The sequence below is a fragment of the Periophthalmus magnuspinnatus genome, chromosome 11 (genome assembly GCF_009829125.3).
Source record: "Periophthalmus magnuspinnatus isolate fPerMag1 chromosome 11, fPerMag1.2.pri, whole genome shotgun sequence".
NCBI classification, from domain to species: Eukaryota; Metazoa; Chordata; class Actinopteri; order Gobiiformes; family Gobiidae; genus Periophthalmus; species Periophthalmus magnuspinnatus.
In genome coordinates, this window is record NC_047136.2 from 9,137,904 (window position 1) to 9,159,784 (window position 21,881).

Below are 21,881 nucleotides of genomic sequence, written 5' to 3' on the forward strand. Positions count from 1 at the left end.
TGTTTTGAATATTGCATAAACAAATTAAAATAGTAATGAATATATACATAATGGCAATATTTAGTTTTTAGTTTTTAATAACGAGATAAAGCAGTTAGTCAATTCTAATTAAAACCAGTTAATCCAAACAATTCTATTACTACTATTAACCCATGTGTCATATCATTTGGATTAACTAGTTTTTATTAGACTGGATTAACTGTTTTAACTATCATCATAAATTGTAAAGACATTTTTGTTTACCTATCCAAACACTGGGGTAGGTGTTTGTATTTTTGGTAGATTCTTTATCAGCGTAACAACTTTGTAAAAGGTTAACGAGCTATAGTTATTTTTTCTATGATGATGTTGCTTGAGAGCTTCAGGTCAAAGTTCACTTCCCTGAGTTTATCAATGGCTTACGCTGGTGTATCACACATGTGATAGTGAGGTCTGGTTGATGTCCTTCTGGGCCTGTTTGGACAGTGAGCGCATGGACATAGTGCTGAGTGTGCATCCTTTGCTGTGATGTTGTTACCTCACCGACCATTACAGATGGACCACTCACTGCATATGTCTCCTGTCTCCTCTGTGCAGGCTTCCTATGAACTGCTCTGGTCCAGCTGCATGAAAATGTGTAGATTGTAGATGTGCAGGACACTGACCTTTAAAACAAACAAACAAAAAGAAACAGAAACCTCAATTCTTCAGAAATCCTGTGTTTGACTTTTAGTTGTTATGTGGCTATAAGTAACAATTTAAACCACTATACCTGATTCAAATATGTGATATGTTAGAAGTATAGTTAGAGCTATGCAATTAGTCAAAGTCTCATCCAGGAAATAATTAAAGCCTTATTTTTTGAGCTTTAATAACAAAAAGTTGACTGGGCCAGAGCTGGAATCAATAAATGTGATTAATACGTTTTTTGTTTTTTTTATTTTTACAGAAAGTAATAGGGTAAAGACTTGTAGCTTTTACCATAGATGTGTAATGTTATGGTAATAGTAATAATACAGATTGTGATTTTAATAATGCTAGTGAACTGTCATAGGCAGTAGTAGCCATACAGACAATAGACTATGCTATGTGCAGCATTTCATTATAATATTTTGGACTGTGATTTGAAAGGTCAACAGTTATAATCTCACAGAACAATCTATTCTTCTGTGTGTTTGATTGAATGAGCATCATACTACTTAGCCATGAGTCTTATGTTAAAACAAAGACAACACACATCTCCCTTTAGCCGTGCTGCAGAGGAAGTGCAGATCAGACCCTGGCGAAGCGTCCATATGGAAGATGGGCTGAGTGCGAGGCGTTCACAGATCCCTCCTGCTCACCCCGTGGAGACACAGGGAGAGGCGAGATTGGATGGGCCTGGCCAGAGTCAGGTTACCATGGGCCCATTCTACTCCAAAGAAGCCGTGGTGTAAAAGATGCAGAGCCCGAATGGGAAACCTAATCCCAACCCCGCTGCCAGCTGTCATTCTTATGCTCCAGGGTAAAATCGCTAAGCAGGTATCGCCTTACGCCTCTCCAATCCTTACCTTAATCATAGCAGGAAATGCAAAATTACACAGACACTCTGGCGCACAGTAGTACAGAGCACATCTTCAGTGAAATCGGAGAGCATTGATCGGCACATAAAAGAACCGGCAGAAGAATTAGTCCAAGTGAAGGCTGCACTTGAGGGATTTGACTATGGAAGGTGTTGTTAGCAATGGAACAACAATTGAGCAGATGCTACCGTACATATCAAGCTCTGCTCATACGGCAAAACACAATGCCGTACAAAGATGGAGTTAGGATTTTCTGTTAAGGCAATCTTAACCAAGTATCACAGTAATATATGTACATTTCAGAAAAGCTACTTTACAATGTTATAGTGGCAAAGTGCCTCAGATAAATCATAATTAATTGTATTTTTTTCCTCATATTTACTTGATATACTATAATATCTTAATCCAATGACTACGTATTTCTTAAAATGAAAGTAAAGCCACATTATACTGGAATTTGGCTACTGGCTAAGTAATATTATCTCTTCCAATCAAGCATCTTCCTAGGGCATGTTAACATTTGTACAAAAAACACATTCAAATTTGGGCCACTAAACCCGGAACTGAACTTGAACTAGACCAGGACTAAACTGAGCCTCAAGCCAGGACCAAACCAGGACAAGCTTAAACACACCCTTTATCACATTTGTACAGTACAGTAGAATGCATTACTATTTAGTCAATTAGTATTATGTAGTCTGATGTTGTGTCTATCTCTAATCAGGAATACCAGTGTATACTATTTCCAAAAAAAGAGTCCCTCAGGTGAGAGCATCCCTCTGCCCCCTGCAGGTAAAGTCTGGAGACAACTGTAAATAAATGCTGATAATAACCAACAGCAGCAGCATGTTGACACAAAGACAGTGAGGGAGATGGCCACTGTGCGTCGCGCCTGACCTTGCCATGATAATCTAATCCCAGTGGAGAGTGCTTTTTTTAGAGAGCAAGTTAATGCCAGCAGATTATAGTCCAGTGTCTCCATACGAGCCAATCCACATTGATAGAGAGCAGGCCCATTGTCAATCTTCTGCGTGATACAATGCAACAGATGACAGTTAAGTGGTTGTGTTTGCACGATGCCGTAACAATTGAAATCACCCTTAGTGTAATTTGTAATAGGGGCCAGATTAGAATGTTATGTAACAATATTATAATAATACAGTTGGTTTATGGCTATTTTTTTAATTAATTTATTTATTTATTTATTTATTCCCACAGTGACACAGTTGCTCAACCTCTTCATAATCACTAAATTAACTAAAGGGAAAGTATACAGTATAGTGAATTGGTTTAATGCAGCGCTAGCATGAAATGAGCTGGGTGAATATTTGTGAATTGTTAGAAATGACTATAGTTCTGACAATACAGTGATATTGGCCCCTGAGTGACCTACAGTTGAGTTTTCTGTGTGCATGAATGCAACCTATTGTTCAAAAAGTGCTAGATGCATTCTTCCTTAGTCTTAGTCTCCCACTTCTAGACTGGGGCTCTTGTTGCTACCATATCAAACTTCACCTCAGCTACAAGTCCTTGCCCTATCACTTACTGTACTTGATCTGAGTGCCTGATGTGTTGCATTAAAAGACTTCCATGATAAAAGGCCACTCATTGAGCAGCTCAGAATGGTAATCCTCGTATATGTTGTGTAACCACGGAGAGAGTTGGACACGGGGGATGGGCAACCACTGTGCACAAGTTTGCCTGTCCGTCGTGCTGCTTCTGATGGTTGAGCTCATAGTTGTCTTAATCTCTTAGGTACATTAGAGCGCTGTATCTCACTACTGTGTGTTTCACTGCAATCTAGTGGCTCTAGGAACACGAGGGCAGAGCATGGTTGTGTATAATTTGTGTAAATTCACATTAAAGAGTAGTCCTGTTACAATAACATATTTTGAAGTGCGATATATTGCTGAAATAAATATAGATGATAAACGATAATATTGAAATTAATTTATGCCACTGACACAATTACCCAAGATCAGATTTATACCAAAATTATTCTAATTGTGCAATATTGTTAACAAAAAAAGATTCAATAAATAATTATCCGAAAGAAACACTTTACACTAATGAGTCATAGAAGTTTTGAATTCAGTCCTCTACAACTCAAATCTTATCATATAACCAAAGATTTTGCACACATTTCCCAAGTAGTGCAAAGAAAATATATACACGATAAATATTGACCCCCCAAAAATATTGTTCCAGCTTTCATATATTGAACGATAAATCAATATAGTAATTTTTTTGACAAGAGGGGAAATTTTCCATCATCAAAAACATGCCTGAAGTAGTTTTATATGTCATCCATGCAGTACTTTAGCAGTCTCTCCCAGGCCCTATCTGAACCCTCCTTACGGTTAGCTGTAAGATATGTCCAGTGTTCCGCCCCTAAGCCTACGTCATCCATGCTCCCACATGACAATTCTCCCTAAATATAGGGATATAAATCAGCATGATATAAATCAGCATGATATAAACCAGCATGATATAAACCGATATACTACAGCTTTACAAACATGATGCGATGTGTAATAGTTTCATTAGTGGAATGCACACCGATTGTGAGTGACTTGACTCAGAGTGTCAAAAAAACTGAAACTTATAAAACATGTTAATACACAAATTTAGCATTTTCAAAAGAATAAAAGGTAACATGGTGATCTAAATATGTTATGTGTTAGCAGTTAATACCCCATAGAAGTAAAATAACCCCTCTTTAACATGAAGGATGAGTGGAGGCTGAGAGGCAGATTTCATTATGTGTGACAAAAGACTAGGCCCGAAGGTTGGGCTAAAGACAAGAAGGATGTTACTGTTACGTAAGAAGGTTGACTGAAGTCTTATTGTATATTTAGCATGGTTAATCTTCCATTTTCAAGTCAGAGTGGCTATAAACTGACAGTTGAGTTGCATAATGTTAGTTTTAGAGTTAAAGTTTATGTTAGTGCTTACAGACAAATCAAAGAAAAGGTCATATTGTTTTAGCAACAACTATGGAATAACTACATGCCTTAGCTCTGTCTTTTTAAACATAAAGGGATATCTTTTTTCAGCTTCAGTAATTTCAAATGGGTCATGCAGTAACTATTTGCTTTTCTTTACTATGCTCAGAAGTGTTATATAAACTGAGAAACTGTACAGGTTATGTAGAATTACACCAAAAAGGGCATCTGGTATAATTTTATCAGTGCAAAATCCATAGACACAGAAAACTGTTTTTCCGCTTTGACCCTGAAAGGATCAACAAAAGAAGAAACGACACAATTGCGGATGTGCCAATATCAGTGTTCAGAGTCTATTGATTACGCATTAGCTGGGTGATATGAGAAAAAAATAACCAGGATTTTTTTTTTCTCATATTAATCAGTTACAATTTGTCTTATAAAAAATACAGACTTTTAAGGTGCCATTCACAAAAAATAGTTGTACATGTTTGTACTGTCTGGAGACTGGCTGTAGACCCTTTGATTAGAAAGACACAGTCATATCACATATAAATAATGTAATTAGTACATTATGTCCAAGAGACACCTCCTTTAATGCTGTCTATATCAAAACTTATATGTCCTTATATTTTTTCATATAAAAGGGGAGATTTCCATTGGGACTACTTTCCCTCAGTCGTTAAATATTTATTTCATATTCCCAAATCCTCCTCCCACAATCCCAAATTCTGACCCCTTTGTCTTTAAGCTGCATTAGAAGAAGGCAACCCTTTGTAATCCTTATTTGGAACTTTTATTTGATGTTGTATTTGTGGCTGACGAAAACATAGGATTACAGAACACAGAGGATGGGGAGGTGAGGCTTAGGGACTATGGATTTGAGCTCTAGCATAAGGACGGTCACATGCTCTGTCCAGTCAGGGGTCCTCTGGCACCGGAGCGGCCCACCACTGCTAGTTGGAAATATTTGGATGACATCAGCATACACCAACACAGGCACATATGCAGACATTGAAAACCATGCTTATTATACCACATTGGGATTTGTTTAGCTATAACAGGGCATCCCTTCACTAGTGCTTCACCATTTTTGGCATGTATCTAATTGTTATGTATTGTGATTGTAAAAGACAGAAAGAGAGTGATTGTAAAAAAAATATGAACTCTTAAACGAATACAAGACTAGCATATAGTTTGTATTTCAGAACAGGTTTCTAGAGGTTTGGCCAGTTTTTCTTTTATATTTTTATATTTTTGATGCCCCAATACTTAGTCATGCATTATTATATTCCAGTTTAATGCAGTTTTTAGACATTTAATTTAACATACAGAAAACCCTATATTTGCCCTGTACTGTATAGTTAAACCTGGGAGAGTCCCGAACAGGAAGTTGCCCCCTACACGTCCCTGGTGCAGCTGGCAGCCCGGTGCACACATTACATTACACACATAAGACTGGATTGTTTCGGGTGAGCACACAGCAGCAGCAGCAGTGAGTTTGTGCTGAGCTGGTCGGGACGTCAGGATGAATCAATGCCAGGACAGCTGACTGGACATGCCTATTCATCTGCCAAAGAAAGACAGAGAAAAGGGCCTTCGAAAAGAAATGAGTTAAGCCCCTAGAGCAACATGTTTGGCACTCTGTACTACTCCTCATCGCCAATGAGAGTGCAGTGATGAGGGCACTAAAGATGGAGAGGAAATAGCAAAGATGAAATGGCTTATATGGATCTATTCTCCCGTTGTTCTTGAACTTTGTGTTGAAACACTGGAATTTCCCCCTTGTGAGACAAATAATGGTTCTTTTATCTTATTCTCTATGTTAACTCTGAACCTCTTTCTGGTTTTGATAAATCTCCAGACCACAATAAAAACAAACAAGAATGCTAAAATGGACCAAAAGCCTAAAGCAAAGTTATATATGAAATCAAATAGACTGCCATCAATATTTAAAAACCTCACCAGTTTGAATAAATCTTAAAAATCCATAGAAGCTCCAGTTATTAGCAGAGTAAAAATTCAATCCATATTATTTAAGCTGAAAAAACTCTAAGCAGGTCTTTGCCACAGACATAAGCTCTTACTGTAGGCTCCACTCTTATGGCCCGTTTTTTCCCATCTGTTGCCCACAGCTCTCTGACTTCATCCCCATTGTGTTAACTCATTACGTTCGCCTTAACCTTAACCCCATAATTGCCACCCTCGAGTTTCTCTAGCACGACCTCCCCCTCTTAGAGACAGCGTGCCACATAGGCCGTGCACTAATCTGATGGCGTCTGCCCACAAAACACCTGCCACGTTCGGAAAACCATCGAAACTCCACCCAATCCCTATCGCCATGCCTGTGTGAGCGAATGAGCACCCATGACCGCCCGGAGCAGGCAGATGCGCCCACACATAATTAGTCCGACACACTCATCCCTGGAAAACCATACCAGCCCCGACCTCTTTTTACCCTCCCAGAGCACGCCGCACCTCGTTTTTCTCTCATTCAAGCACTGACAACACAAACAGGAGTTGTCTTTTGTGCAGTCTTTTTGTGCAGGCATGTATTGGAAGACATTGACGTGAGCACCCAGGACCTCTTTGGCCCAACAATAACTGTGTCGACCCCCCAGTGCGGGCGGAGGGATAGACATGAGCCGATGTGACAGTTCTGGTGCGACTCACACAATAGCAGGTTTTCTCTTTACTGCCCGGCTGGATTCATGCCATACTAGTACTTCTCTTTCTCTAAAATACTAATATAGTCATGTTAGCCCCAGGACTCCAATACAATAGAGGCAAGATTTTTGTAGGATGTCCACACTGAGTTAAAAAATGTTTCAGCCTCTACACCCAGAGCAGTCAGTCAGCTGATGATAATTTGCCTCGTGGTTGTCAAGATTTCAGTCCAGATGTGACAATAGCTTATGTTTTGAAACGCCCAAACTGCCTCCCACATGTGAAGCTCAACACCTCGTGCTCAGAGACACAGATGTGTGTTTTAAATGAAGTTTGTGCATAATGGATTATTGATTGTGGATTAGAGTGGCCTGCCCCTCAGGGCTCATCCCGATCAGCCACGAATGAATACAAGCCTTCATGCTTCACGTCACACACTCAATTTAGGAGAGGAAACCCGGGACATGCATGTGGAGTGGAGACTCAGACTGAAACACTATGGCCACTATGTCTGTGCATTAGACAGAAAGAGGGCTTTGTGAGTGGACAAAAGAAGGACAATGTTAGGCTCCTTCTGCTGCAGTTTGTCATTGTGTGTCTGTGCAGTGGATATGTGAGTCAGTCCCAGTCGTTCAAGTGTTGCTTATCTGAAAGATGTTTATTTCTGTTTGGTTGATTATAATAGTAAAAAGTAGCTGTTACTAGAATCTTTGACAATCTTTTGACACTGTAGCACCCCCTTTTGGACTTAATTAGTCAGTTCAACCTTATTTGTTTTGAAGTGGCCTTAAAAGGTATACGCAGTTAACCACATTGTTGTTTATTTAAAAAAAGAAAAATATGATGACTTTTGCTATAAAAAGCTGTATATTTTGGTCATGGACACACTAATTGAGTATATTTTTCTGTTTTTGTGTTTTTCAGATCATCATGTAAGAAAAAGCTCTACGAACCAGGATGGATATGAATACTGTGATTTTCTGCACTTTATTGAAGCCTCCTGTGAGAATTTTGCTAATTTTTGGAATCTAAAACTTCTCAAGGATTTATAATTTGGACCAAGTTATGGCACTGGAAGAGAAGGGGGACAGCACTAAGAAATGCACCGACAAAATGAAAGCAGAGCCAGAGGAAGATGGTTCGTCCGGTCACACCTGCGGAGTGTGTGGTCGTAGCTTTCCTCTTCTCAGCTCTCTGTCTCAGCACATGAGGAGACACACGAGGGAAAAGCCATACAAATGTCCTTATTGTGAGCATCGGACTGCGCAGAAAGGCAGTTTAAAAGCACATATAAGAAGCCATAAACTGGGACTGCTGACCCAAAGTTCAAGCGACAAAGAGGGGGATGGAGATCAGGACGTGAAGGACAGTGCTGCTGAGTCACCTGATCCATCTGAGAAGGACAAGATGGCCGACAAGAAACATAATGTCAACGGCAAGGTGAAGAAGAAAGCTGCTAAGAAGAAGGTCAAAGGTCAGGACATCGATGAAGATGATTCAGGGCCATTTACATGCACGATATGTAGCCAGGTGTTCCCTCAGGTATTACTGCTCAAAACCCACATGAAAAGACATCGCAATGTTCAGGATCACGGTTGTAAGATTTGTGGACGGCGATTTCGTCAGGCCTGGTTCCTCCAAAGCCACATGCGAATCCACAGAGTCAAAGCCCAGATGAAGAGCGGTAAAGATAGTGATCTACCAGCCACCATCAACGGAGTGCCCCAGGATCCTCTGTCACTAATAAATGAGGAGTGCCTGTATGAGCTTTGTGCCAGTTGTGGGAATTTTTTCCATGATTTAAAGACATTACAAGTACATGAAAAACTGCACAGGCTGAATCACACTCGTAATCATATACAAAGCCGCCCGCAAGACGACAGTGATGTCTCAGATTTGGACATCGCTAAAAGAGATTTTTTGAAAAGCCTAAATCTCAGGTGTGCAGGGGAAAAAGAGAACACAGAGGAAAAATGTCAAGGTAAAAGAATTGTTGGGCTGGATCCAGTTTGTAGCTATCAAGCATGGCAGTTGGCCACAAGGGGGCGCCTGGCAGAGGCTACAGAGAAATGTCTGGGATGGCAGGAGAGGCTCGCAGACGCGGAGGTGGTGTATGATATAGAGAAGGGTGAGTATATTCCTCTAAAACATGACAAAAAGAGGAAACAGACAGACACCCCCAGCTCCAGTGTTAAAAAGAAGAAGACGGAAACAGGCCTCTGCAGCAGTAAAACTCTGGACAAGAGGATCTGCCAGGACCGCATCCTGCTCAACGGACTGGGACATGCTTTTTATGAAGCTCTGCAGGCCAAGAAAGTCAAGGACACTCACAGCTCAGCTAAAGCCAGCAGCAAGAGCCAAGAGCTGGAAGGTAATCCAGAGAACACACACTTTTAGATGTATTAATTATGTATGATTGGTACCATATTGTAGACTGGAAAAAGGGTATTCTACAGTTTTTTACTTTCACTATGCATTATAGCGGCATAATGATATTTGCAAATCATTAAGGCTAACAATAGATTTAAGTATCATTTAAAGGGAGCCCTCTAGTGTTTTTATATATGTACTGCAGTAGCAAATTGCATCAATTTTTATAGTGTAATTAAGCAAACGAGATGATTTAACAAGTTAAGTTATCTACCGTCAATGCCTATGTGGTGTGGGGATTTTTCATGAATGGAAGTTTTGGAAAAAAAAGATGCAGTGTAATGGTAATATTTTGCATTGCTTATGTTTTTTTTCTCAGATAAAAAGCCCATCTTCTGTGAGCACTGTGATTTCCACACTGTAGATGCCTCACAGCTCAGGTCCCATCTGCTCAAGACACACCAGGACATCCTGGCTCCAAAACAGATGTCATCCAAATCCTCCAGGTACTTGGACCATTTCAGAAAGACCTTTACTGGTCATCATGTGCCCATAAGGTTGGGAAATATTCACAAAATTAATGTCACTCAATATCCCAATAAAAATTGGTTCCAACAGAAATGTGTTGAACCATGTTTTTAAATGTATTACCGGTAGTTGAGTTTTAAATATTAGACAAATGTGAGAAGACTGTAAAATTGCCCACAAAAAGTGCAGAAATCAACATTTTATTATAAACTATATACTTGATATTCAAATGTTCCATTTCCATACATTCGCAATATTATGGCGTTTTCTATATCACAAAATTGATAATTATGGTTTGTCCAAAAGGCCTTTGTTTTTTTTAGGCGACTCACTAAATATTGTGTATTTCCCAGGTACATGGACTACCTCAGGACGAGAAGCGCACTGCTCAGTCAATCATATTGGAATCCTTATACCTACACCCCTGTCCTTGGGTCATCAGAGGCACAAAACTTCAAAACTGAAAAGCCAAATTCCACAGAGGTCAAAGGTGAACCAGGCACGCTCCTCAATCTGTCCGTTGTTGAGAGCAATGCTGTTACCTCTGTCAAATCACAGGGTTTGGTAAAAAATCAGTGTACATACTGCTCCCACACATCCAACTATCCTGAAGTACTGTGGATCCATCAGCGTGTGGCACACAGAGTGGACGGCAGCAGCTCCATGGCACCAAAATGGGCCCCTTGTCCAATCAGCTTCAAGAGTTTAAAAACAGGCTCCACACCCTGGAGACGAACAGGACCTCCCCCTTTCCTTGAAGGTAAAGACTGTCCTGCTTTACCCGCCCCACGAACTCAGCGGACACAACCTCCTCGTACCAACGCAAACAGTAGTGGCCAAAGTAGCACAAGTAGTAATAGTAGCAGCAAGCACTCAGGCAACAAGAGCCAATCAACTGTCCCAAAACCCAAGAGTGCTCACCCGAAGGACTCCCATTCTGTAGATGGGAAAGGGAAAGTGGTGCCCCAGAAAACCTCAGTAATGGGAAGCAGTAAGGGGACTACTTCTTCAGGTGCTGTGGGGCAAAGCAAGAGTACATCTACTTCACAGTCCAGTCCAAAATATAGAGTTAAAGGCAACTTCCCACAAGAGGGTTTGGGTTTTATGTTGGCCCGAAACCACCACAGTAGCACTTCCTCAAACTCAAATAGGCTCCACCCCCAAAGACAGTCATGTGACCCCACCTCAGGTCTCAAAGGTCACGACCTGTGGGCAGCCTTGAACATGTGGGGTTTACATGGGAGCAAAGCCTATCTCGACCCGCTCCTATTCACTCAGGGAAAAGGTGAATCAACGGGACAAATGCCAATGGATATAAATATTTTAAGCCTCTTAAAAAACTACAGCCCACATGATCTGGCTGCTCTGTACCAGCACTGGGGCTTTGTCGACCCCCAACTCAATCCACAAGGTAAGGACATGCTTATATTGCTTTTGTTTTTAGAAATTGATGGAACAAGCATTGCATGTATGTATTTAAATATATATATATTGTGTATTTTCCAGCAATGTTGCAGCTGAATGAGCATTATGCAAATGAGGTCCACTCCTCCTCTGAAGGTTCAAAGCAGGTATGTAGACAATTGACACACATTGCCTCCATGAAGTGGGAATGTATTACACAAAAGATATGACAAATCCCCAGTGTTTTTATGTTTAATTTTATTACATGTGCTTGTTTCAAATGTATTTTAACCCTAAATAAAAAAAAGAATAAACTTAGCCACAATGCTATACTATATTGCTGTACGTTAATCTATAAGATAGACACACTGTAGTTTATCATCTGTAAATATATATTTTCTTGAACATAATAATACAGAGACATTGACATATCAAAAAATCTTAGCATTGGTCACATTATCTAACATTTATTCCTGTTTGTTTCTTGAAGGTAAACAGTCATTCAACGTCCTCAGGGTCTCTTCACAAAGGAACGTGATTCTCCATTTTGTCACTGATTTTGTCCAGAACAAAGATGTCTGCTGTTTCCCCAAAGGAGCCAGATCCTGAAAATGGCCTGATAATGCACAACATATGCAAAACAATGAATGGACATGGATACTTTAATTTGTCATTTGTTTCATTTGAAGTGTTTTGCATGTTTTTGTTAAGAGTGTTGACTTGTTTTAGGTCCTTAAAATATTTTGAATAGAAAGGACATTTTGTTTTCAAGTGTGAAGTTCTGAAAGAAGCAGGTTGTGTGTAGTATTATGAAGTTTTGACTACACACAATGGCACACAGCACTAAGTAGTGAAAGTCATTATATCAGGGGTGCCATTACTATGTGCAACTTTAAAGTAATGCTAGCTTTCTAATAGACGTCCGTCACTCACTGAACAGTTCTAACCTGGAGAAACACGTAATGGGGATAATACAAGAATATGTTTGTTGGTACTTGAATATCAAATCCAGCGTTCATTTTATAGACTTCATTAACTTCAGACTTTTAACTCTATATAATCCTAATATACTTCAGTATTTGTGTTGTGCCTATGAGAAAATTGAGCTTGTTCATGACAGCTTTATTGGTTTTGTCCATTCATGGTTTTATTCTAAACTTAATTTGATGAGCATTTTGCCAAATCAAAGTTACTTCTTTTCTTTTGGATTTGTTTCCCCTCAAGGGGGCGCCACATAATTGTTTTTTGGTGTGTGGTTATTCAAATTTTATTCAAAACAGAGTGTACATTAGTGATTTTTTTGCGACTGGATTCCAAAACAAAAAAGAAAACACTTTTGGACAATCAAAAAAGAAATACTATTCAACAAAATTAGTGGCCATTCATTTTCAGTGTCAAAAATATTTTTTGATTGAAACACAGTGCCCTGCCTTACACCGTTTGTTTAAAGTATTTTTGAGCTACTCATAGAAGTAGTCTTGGTTAAACTGATCTCTGATAAGGAAGAATGTGCACACTTGCTTCACATTGTACTAGTTAAATGCTGTGATTTAGTTTTTAGCAAATGCAAAGAAAGCCGAGTTTGAGACGTGTTTTTATTTGTTATTTAAAATGCCTCAGTTTGTGTTAATTGTTTTGTTTGCAGGTTTTTTTTTCTAGTGTGTTCATGTTGTAGTTCAGATTGTATCAACTTTCCTTTAAAAGCTCTCTTTATTTGTATTGAGAAGATAAGCCATCGGGCCATTGGGAGACTTTGGGAATAGATAATTTATTTTTGGACTTTTTATGATGTTGTTGATAGTTTAATTTAAGTGTCTTTTTGCAACTCCTCAAGTGTGTGATGGGGCAACTTGATATAGACATTATGGAGAAGAGAAATAATTGATCCTTTTCTGAGTTAATTTTGTGACAATGTTTCATAGTTTATAATTATGAAAGTATCTAAATTTATATTGTCTCTGTTTTTGCAGTTTGTTTGACTGTAAAATGATCCAATAAAGTTGGCTTACTGTGAAATATTTTGGTCCACATTTAATCTACCTTATATTCATTAAAATATTTACAGCCTTTACGTAATTAAGAAATTATGATTAAGAGTTACAATACAACAGACGATTATTGATCATTAAACCAGAGATGGCAAAATGCACTTTGTGCTGTCAAGTGCAATGCTGAGTTATTTTTTGTAAAATGATACTTTATTATCTTAATAATCCGTTGTCAGTCCAAGATGTGGAGACACTGGTGTAGTTGTCTTTTTAAAACATAATGTTTACTGTTGATATTGTCATTGTCTTTGTCTGTTTTAAAAATGGACTATGAGTCCGGAATAAAGATAAACTGAATAAGCAGCAGAAAAGGAAAAGCTATGAAAGAATACAATTAGTGGTTCTGTGCATATACTTGTAGTTTATCTATTCTACCAGCAGATGGCAGACTTCACCAAGAAATAAAGATTCAGAAGATCTCGTGGACATCAAATTGTGCAGTATTACCATTAAGGCCCTGGGACTTATGTGAGAAACTCAAACAGGCATTAGCTCTCACACTAATTTTTCAATTGTTAATTCACCTTACATGTCTAAACAATGTTGAGGCCATTGTTTCCTAAAAAAAAACAACAACATACTGTACAAAAAATAAAGATAAAAATGGGTAGAATTTAATTAAAGAATGCATTGCGACAGGACCAAAGGATTTGTTCTCAACGTCACATAATACCAGTTCTTTGCAGGCTTCAGTCAGACAGTTCACTGACCATCTCCCCCACTCTTGACCCCCTTTCAAGATGCTATAGTCCTATCCAACACACCGGTGGTTCAAAATCTTGGCTATGTGATATGTAACTTTCAAAGGAATGACAAAACATCCTCTTGCTGGTGAACTTGAATGACTAGCACATGTTGCCAGTCAGCTGTTGTTACAGAAAAGCTCCTGTGGTGGTCTCTGTCTAAGCCACATTGACACGGGCCTGGTACAACAGTGTGTATGCCTCTGCCCTGTCACTGCACGTTTGTCAGTTCTCTTGTGATACATCTGGTGCAGTGACAGCCTCCGTTCACTGCCGGGGAGACGCCGCAGATCATGTCAGGACTGCCACCAGCCACTGCCGCTACGGAGTGGATCATGTCCCAGGCCGGAGGGAGAGAACAGGCCCTGGCATATGTTCTGTGGCAGCCCAGACGACCCTGCAGTAGGAGTGGAGAGACAGAGAAACAATGTGAGAGAGGGCAGAGAGTGAAAAAGAGGGAAAAATATAGACAAGGCCTGGTGCATGATGGGAGTGACAGCTGCCAGACTTGTCCTCATGAGAACTATAGGTGTTTGGACTGGACTAAGAGGCAGTATAAGTGAGCCTGTGTAGCTGGATGGAACATTGTTTGATTCACACATGTTTAACACAAACCCTGCATATTTAGGCTTAGGCTGTTCCACCTTCTAATGTCATATGGTAATACAGGAAATGCTCCACTGTGTTTTTAAACTCCATAGCCATAGAGCATTTTGAGCTTTGGAGATACAGACAGAATAATAATGCAGGATTATGCACGTGTGAATGAAACATCACAAAACTAACAACTAAAAAAAACAGGCCACATACAAATTTTTAAAAATTTTAACAACATTCATTCAAATATGTAAACTAGCATATAGTATTTGCTTTTTGTGACCTCTTGTTTCCCCCAGTTACACCTGTTTTGTTGGTGTTTATCACTTACTTGTTGCATCTAAGAAGACAATGTTTTTCTGGTCAAATTGTTTCACATTCGTCTTCATAAATTGTCCAACAGGTGACATCGTGATAGCGTCAGTAGTAAAAGTACTCAATTTTGTTACTTAAGTACAAGTACAGATACTGGAGTAAAAAGATACTCAAGTAAAAGTAAAAGTACCACAGGAAAAAATCTACTTACATACAAGCATTAAAGTAGCCTTTTAAAAATGTACCGGTACTTAAGAGTAAAGTTTTTCACTTTACTAAGGCTTCAAATGTATTGATTTTGATAAAGATTTGTGCTCAGTTTTGTTCAACAGTAACAACTGAATCAATAGTTTTTTCTTAGCTGTTTTTATTTGTATATTTTTGTTTGCTCAAACTGTGAATGTGTTAAAAAAAAAAAATAAAGCTCTCAGCCTTTTCAGCAGGTCTCAGACTATCATAAAAATACTTTAACTTTTCAGTTCAGTTCAAAAATGTAGTGGAGTAAAAGTAAAAAGTATTCTTGTTGCTGTCTTATTGCTTGTGTTCTGATACTTAAAATTTGTACTTAATTACTTTTACTTCGTTACGTTCCATCACTGGATAATCTGAACATGTTATTTCCAACGTGGTTCAGTAAAGGCAAGATCTAGACTAGAAAAGCATATTTACAACCAGTTAATACATCAGTCAATGCAATGGTTGTATCTGCTTTGGGCGTTAGAAAGTAAAACTACCACAAACCATAGGGCAAAAAGGCCAAAATGAAGTCAGAATGCAGTAATAGTACCTTGTGTAAACTTGTACGAGTGCTTTGCCTTTGTGAACGTTGTAGACAAAGTATTATGGTGCAGGTGCAGAGACACAGAGGAAAAGGAAGAAGCCATATCCATCAGATTAACACACAGTAATGTCTTCCTGCTCTGGCTCTGCAGTGTCTGTGATTTATCAATGCAAAGCTAATAGCATCAATATGAATCTAACTAAAAATCAATATTTCATTACCTAATTGTTAGTGCGAATGAGGAAAGATGACAGTACGAGACGAGGTGGGAGGGCATCTGGAGTTCACTGAGACACGTGGAGGACAAAACCCCAGCATTCAGTTATGGCACACTTATAAAGCAGTGAGAAAATCAATATGAGGGATTTAATGGGCTGAAGTACTAACAACAAACAGACAAATTCATATGATGGGTGGCCGCATACTATTGTGAGGAGGACAGCCTTACATTTTGTCAAACTGGTGCACTCAAAAGCATTGCCATTAGTGGGTAAGTGTCATTGGCAAAATACATTAATGCACTGGCCCACTGATATCTATTGTAGACAGATCTTGCACTTCCACTGCAGTCATTTGTCATGTGCTAATTTAGATACAACTTAAATATGTGAGCGCGTTGACCGGTGGTAATAAGCTGCTAATACAGTTAAGTGTTTTTAAGAAAGGCTTTAAGCACATTATCAAAACAATCAAACGATTCATCAAAGTAAGTAAATCAGAGTTCTCTCACATTTTGAAAAGAGAGCTATTTGTTTCTCAAGTGTGGGAATATGCAGAATGACATAAGACGTGAATGAAAGTGTTGAGAGTGTTTACAATAGGCCTAAAGCAGATCAGTAAATTCACGATGGACTAAAGCGTTTTACTGTCTCCAGACACTTCTCATACTCACCAAAGTGACATATGCACATCTTCAGGCTGTATTTTATTATCCTTTCAACAATAAGATGAAGAGGTTAAAGGCCAGGGGTTTTCCACATTTTGAAAAGTTTATTAAGTTTGACTCAGAGCTAAGCCTGACCCAAGTAATTCTTTTGTTTGCTAATGGTTTGGCATCCTTAAACCCACTCGCTACTTGACTTATCATAAATAGATTTACCATTTCTTTTTTGCTCTTTGTTATATTATTGTAATGCGTGAGCTTCCCTGTCTAAGTAATTTCCCTTGTGGGCTAAGTCTTTGCACAAAATATAAAAACGTAGGAAACAAACTAGGCCAACTAGCTAAATCAGGCTTAAAATCACAGTAAATATGAATGAATGAAACAAAGGTTATGAGATTGTTTAATAGATAGTCACTAAAGAGGTAAGTATCTCTGATTTAACAAGAAGATACTGTGTACATCAAGCAGCAAACACAATGATGCTCAAGTGATTTTAAGTAGAATTGATTTGATTCCCAACAAAGAAAACAGGAACAAAGTGTGAGGGTACTGTTATATTTGAACTACGCCTTCTCTAGATTGGCCAATGCACCTCCATAGCTCCCCTATTTTTGCTGCACTTTCATAACACTTCAAAATGAGACTACAATATATAAAACGCAAAAAGAATTCCATGTTTTATAAATCACTACAGGGGGTGGGGGGTACACTCCATTGTTAAAAAGCTCCAAATTAACTTAATAAGGCAGCACCAGCATTGAAAACCATAAAACCCCCCTTAGCTCTTCCAACCAAAAATATCTGGCACCGCCCCTGCTCTACGGCACTAAAATAAATCTGTTGTTTGTTATGTCAAAGATCCCTGTGTTCACTTGTTAAATGCTTTAGTAATTTATGAAATGGTTATTTACAGGCTGGGGTCTGTGGTGCAGGGTGTGTGTGAGAGAGAGAGGAGGGGTAACGTGCTTTAATTGTACGGGAATACTACGATTGGACAAGAGCCATGTGTGTAGGTCTAATAACATATCAGGGTGACATGGACACGCCTCTCTCTCTCTGCCTCGCCATATCGATCGCACATCTAGCTGTTAATAGTCCTGTTAAACACCGGCTCTGCCTTTAACAGTGTCCAGGCCCACTCGACAATAAAAGTCCCCTCTACTCACCTCCACAGCACTAGACTTAAACTGTGGTATTTGTGAACTTGCAGGACTGAACCATGCTTGAAGATGTCTCACTTGTCTTACTTGACACTATAATAATCTGTATTAGTGTGGTAATAGTGATACTAAAATGTCCAAGTTGATTTTGAGTTTTAAAGATTTGTTCTAATGGAAGACAGGGGTGGGATTTATTAAGTTTTCTTTTTCCCAGTCAATTTTGAGCTTAATTAAGAGGAAAAAAAAGTTAAATGTACATTACGTTTACTGGAAACATGTATATTTACTTATTGTGTTCACTAATCTGTTCAAGAGAATGTAATTTCAGCACAAATTTGGTCTGTTATAGATCAACAGCATATTAAAACCATTACCATATAGTTTCTTTGGACAACCCTAATCTGTATAAGTCATGGATTATTTTGTATATTCAAGAAATAAACCATGTCATGAATTCACTTGTTATAAAGCCGTGGGTGCATTTTTTTCACTATAATATTTGCTCTTACTCTTTGCTTTATAAGAATATTAGTGCGTCCAATTTTCCCTCATGGATCAGTGATGTGTGTCTTAGTAAAAAAACAAATCACGTTGTACCTTGGCTTGGCATTTAGAGGGCACATAAACTGTACACGATCCCCATGAAAAGTAAATTTCTCAGATTTTCTCACATTTATAATTCATTGTGTCATTTAGAGCAGCTTTCTGTCTTAACACAAAGTGAATGGGCTTGTTTGGGCTGTAAACCGTGCATTAGGTAATTACAGTAGCAGGAGATGGAGCAGAGCGTCTAAGGAGAAGCATGGTGAACGCTCGTCCAGAGGGAGCAGGCTTTAGTGGAGCACTGTTTTTTTATTAGTTGAATGATATAAAACATGATGAAATGCCGACTCAAAGAAAATCAACATTGCCAGTCTTTCCCACAGGACATGTATGTAGGGCACAAGGCTCTGACTGTGTGTGTCTCCACAGGGCTCTCTGGGAGGTGTGCATACTACAGGCTCGTAAACAGGGATCAGTAGAACATACATGCAGCCAGAAAAATGGGTGAAAAAAGGGCTTGATCTGAAGTTATTGATCAAAAAAGCTAAAGTATTCAACAAAATTGAAGGTTGAGCTTCCAAAAGTGATTTTTCAAAATGGAGGCATCCAGACAAATACATTTTTTCACTTGAACACTTCATAATAATCCTCTGTTTAACGTACAGTGTTTAGTGCTGTTGCTTAACAGGTTGTTGGATGCCCTTCCACACACAAACCTCTGTGTTTATCCAGGCTTGGGACTGTTATAACAAGCACAATAACAGCTGAAAAAAAATGTAAAAACCTTGCAGAAAATCAATACTACCACCACTTATTCTAGCTACTATTACCACTACTACCACATCGATTTGGCTACAGAAGCCAAAATGACATTACACAGAGAAGTCACCAGAGAGAAAATTATTCTTGGAGATGACATTGCAGAGAATATTCCACAGTTTGATATTATACACATGTAGCTCAAGTTACAGATCAGATCTGTGGAGAAACAAGCCAGCTTACAATAAGAATGCATGATGCAAAGATTACTTTTAGCAATAAAGACGGTGTATAGTTGAATCATTTCTGGATATGTTTAATGCCATACTGTAGAACATTCCAGGCAAAGCAAATAGGTAGAGACAACTAAAATCAAAAAGGTTATCACATATTTAAAGTCTGGTAAAACAAAGAAAAATACAAACTACAAATGTGCTCAAAGTAAAGGTCTTACTTTGTCATTTCTTGGGTTAAAATCAAATTCTAATCAACCCAAAGCATTAAACAAATCCTTGTTGGTGAGGCCTTCTCGAGGCTGGGGTGATTTGTCAGTATTTACTAAACTAATGTGACGATTACACAGTTTATGAGCCCAAACTCGGCATGTGTTTTGCCTTGAAAGCTTTGAGACTTTTGAGAGCGTGTTTTACCCCCTACTGCCGCACTGCTCCTTTTAAACCAGCACCAAAAACAACATTTGAGGAACTAAAGAGGCGCGTAAGTGCGATGTTTGTTGTTTTTGATTTCGCGATGCCTCAGGAAGGAATGTGTGACTGCTCTGCCGAGGCTTTGAACAGTTTCTTCAAGGTACGCATGTTTTTTTTACTCAGTATCTTAAAACTGCATTTGATTTGATTTTTTTTTATTTTGTGGAGCAAACACGCACACAGCTCCAGATCTGATGGGAGACGAGTTTCATGTTTATGCGGTATGCAGCAAAAGAGGTTAGGAATGGATTCAGAAATGTAGCTGATATATTGTAACACAAGGTATAGTCAAATTAAAGATGAATAAATGTGCATATGGAAACCAGCAAATGTCACGGAGCACCGGGTTTAACTGTAGGAACGCCTTGTAGTGAATAACTAAAATGAAAGAAGATATTTGTGTGGTATCGTGAGATTTCTGTTGAAGAGTGCATAATATAGCTTTTACAAAATCAAGAAAAAATTTCTGATCTATGTTATATTGTTGTTTCCTCATCATAAACATACCCTCCATCTACATCTGAAAAGCTCAAAACACTTCGTTACACCTTGTGATGTCATGTCGTGATACAGGAAGTGCTCCACTGTGTTTTTAAACTCTATGTACTTTCATTTGGATCATTGCAGCCCTGGAATTTCCAATCTCTAAAATGAGCTTTTAACTTGAAAACTACCCATTTATAACAGTACAAGGTGGAAGAGAGCATTTTGAGCTTTGGAGAGGTAGACAGATTAATAATAAAGGGTCACTTAAAGATCTGTGAAGGAAACAAAACACAACTCCAGGTATGCTTTTAAGGAGGGAACAGCATTATAAAATGGCTTTACACTCACAAGAGTCCATTTTGCGTAAGTTAGGACCTTTAAGTTATGGAAAAATCTCATCCTCATAGACCAAATCTTGTGTTTTTTTCTAGTGTTGTATCTTTGTCCGTATCCTTAAATCCAGAACAATAAAAAACTAGGACTGTTGCTAAAGTAATTAACCATTTAAAACAAAATATTATATCTTTTGAATGAGAAAAAGTCCTCAAAATTTTGCGTATAACAGGAAGCTGAACCTCATGAATAATGTTAACCCGTAGATCCATTCCATATTTCTAATTCTCACTATTCAACATGAATGCACTTTTTAAAAACCTGTTTAAATACACAAGCCTTTACACAATAGATGGACCTCTTAACCCTCTCTTAAACACTAACCATCATCTTCCTCACTTCCTCACAATAGGGCCACATCCTGCTCCAGATGTGGCTATTTATCACAGTGAAGCGCGCCTATAAAACTCAGGTGCTGTGACTGTGTTCATGTAGTGTTACCAAATGATTCATAAACTGTGCTGAGTCCGCACTTTGGCGAAATGTGACCATTTTTCTCCAGAAATGTTCTCCGTAATAGCCCCATTCTGAGTTATAGTGCTGCTGAAGGTGGCAATCATGTGGCTGAATTAGTCATCCTAATTGGACAAAAAGAGAAAGGGACGAGGCTGACAACTACGGGAGATTTTATAGAAATATGATTTAAGGTTAAAAGATCAGACCATGGAGGATAAAACACAATCTTAAAGTGCGCTATGCTTTTCTGATGGAGGGTCCGCCACGTTTCCATGTTATTGCCTGGTCTCGAATGTTCCATGGTGACCTATCTTTCTCCATGGAGACCATCGGGTCATGCCTTCAGGTCAAGTTACAGGTCAGATCTGTGGAGAGTTTTTGTTTTTTAGGTATTTTTGAGCAATGAAAACACCTATAATTTAAGAAATGCAAGATAGATTAGTTAGAAGGTGGCAGACCCCTCCCCCAACCATGAATGTTACGTCGTGCAACTTTAATATTGTTGGTGTATTATAGATTTATAATAGCTCAACCAAATTAATGAGGGTGTTTTTT

The 21,881-nt window shown here is 38.7% G+C and overlaps 1 protein-coding gene across 1 annotated transcript; it reads left to right on the forward strand.

The window, feature by feature from the left end:
- Positions 1 to 8,143: 8,143 nt before the first annotated feature.
- Positions 8,144 to 12,618, forward strand: LOC117378190 (zinc finger protein 516-like). The gene is made up of 5 exons (XM_033974721.2): positions 8,144 to 9,524; positions 9,903 to 10,029; positions 10,405 to 11,462; positions 11,558 to 11,622; positions 11,946 to 12,618. Exons 1-5 carry the CDS (start codon positions 8,219 to 8,221, stop codon positions 11,991 to 11,993), a joined length of 2,604 nt encoding a protein of 867 aa, XP_033830612.1. The 5' UTR covers positions 8,144 to 8,218; the 3' UTR covers positions 11,994 to 12,618.
- Positions 12,619 to 21,881: the final 9,263 nt, after the last annotated feature.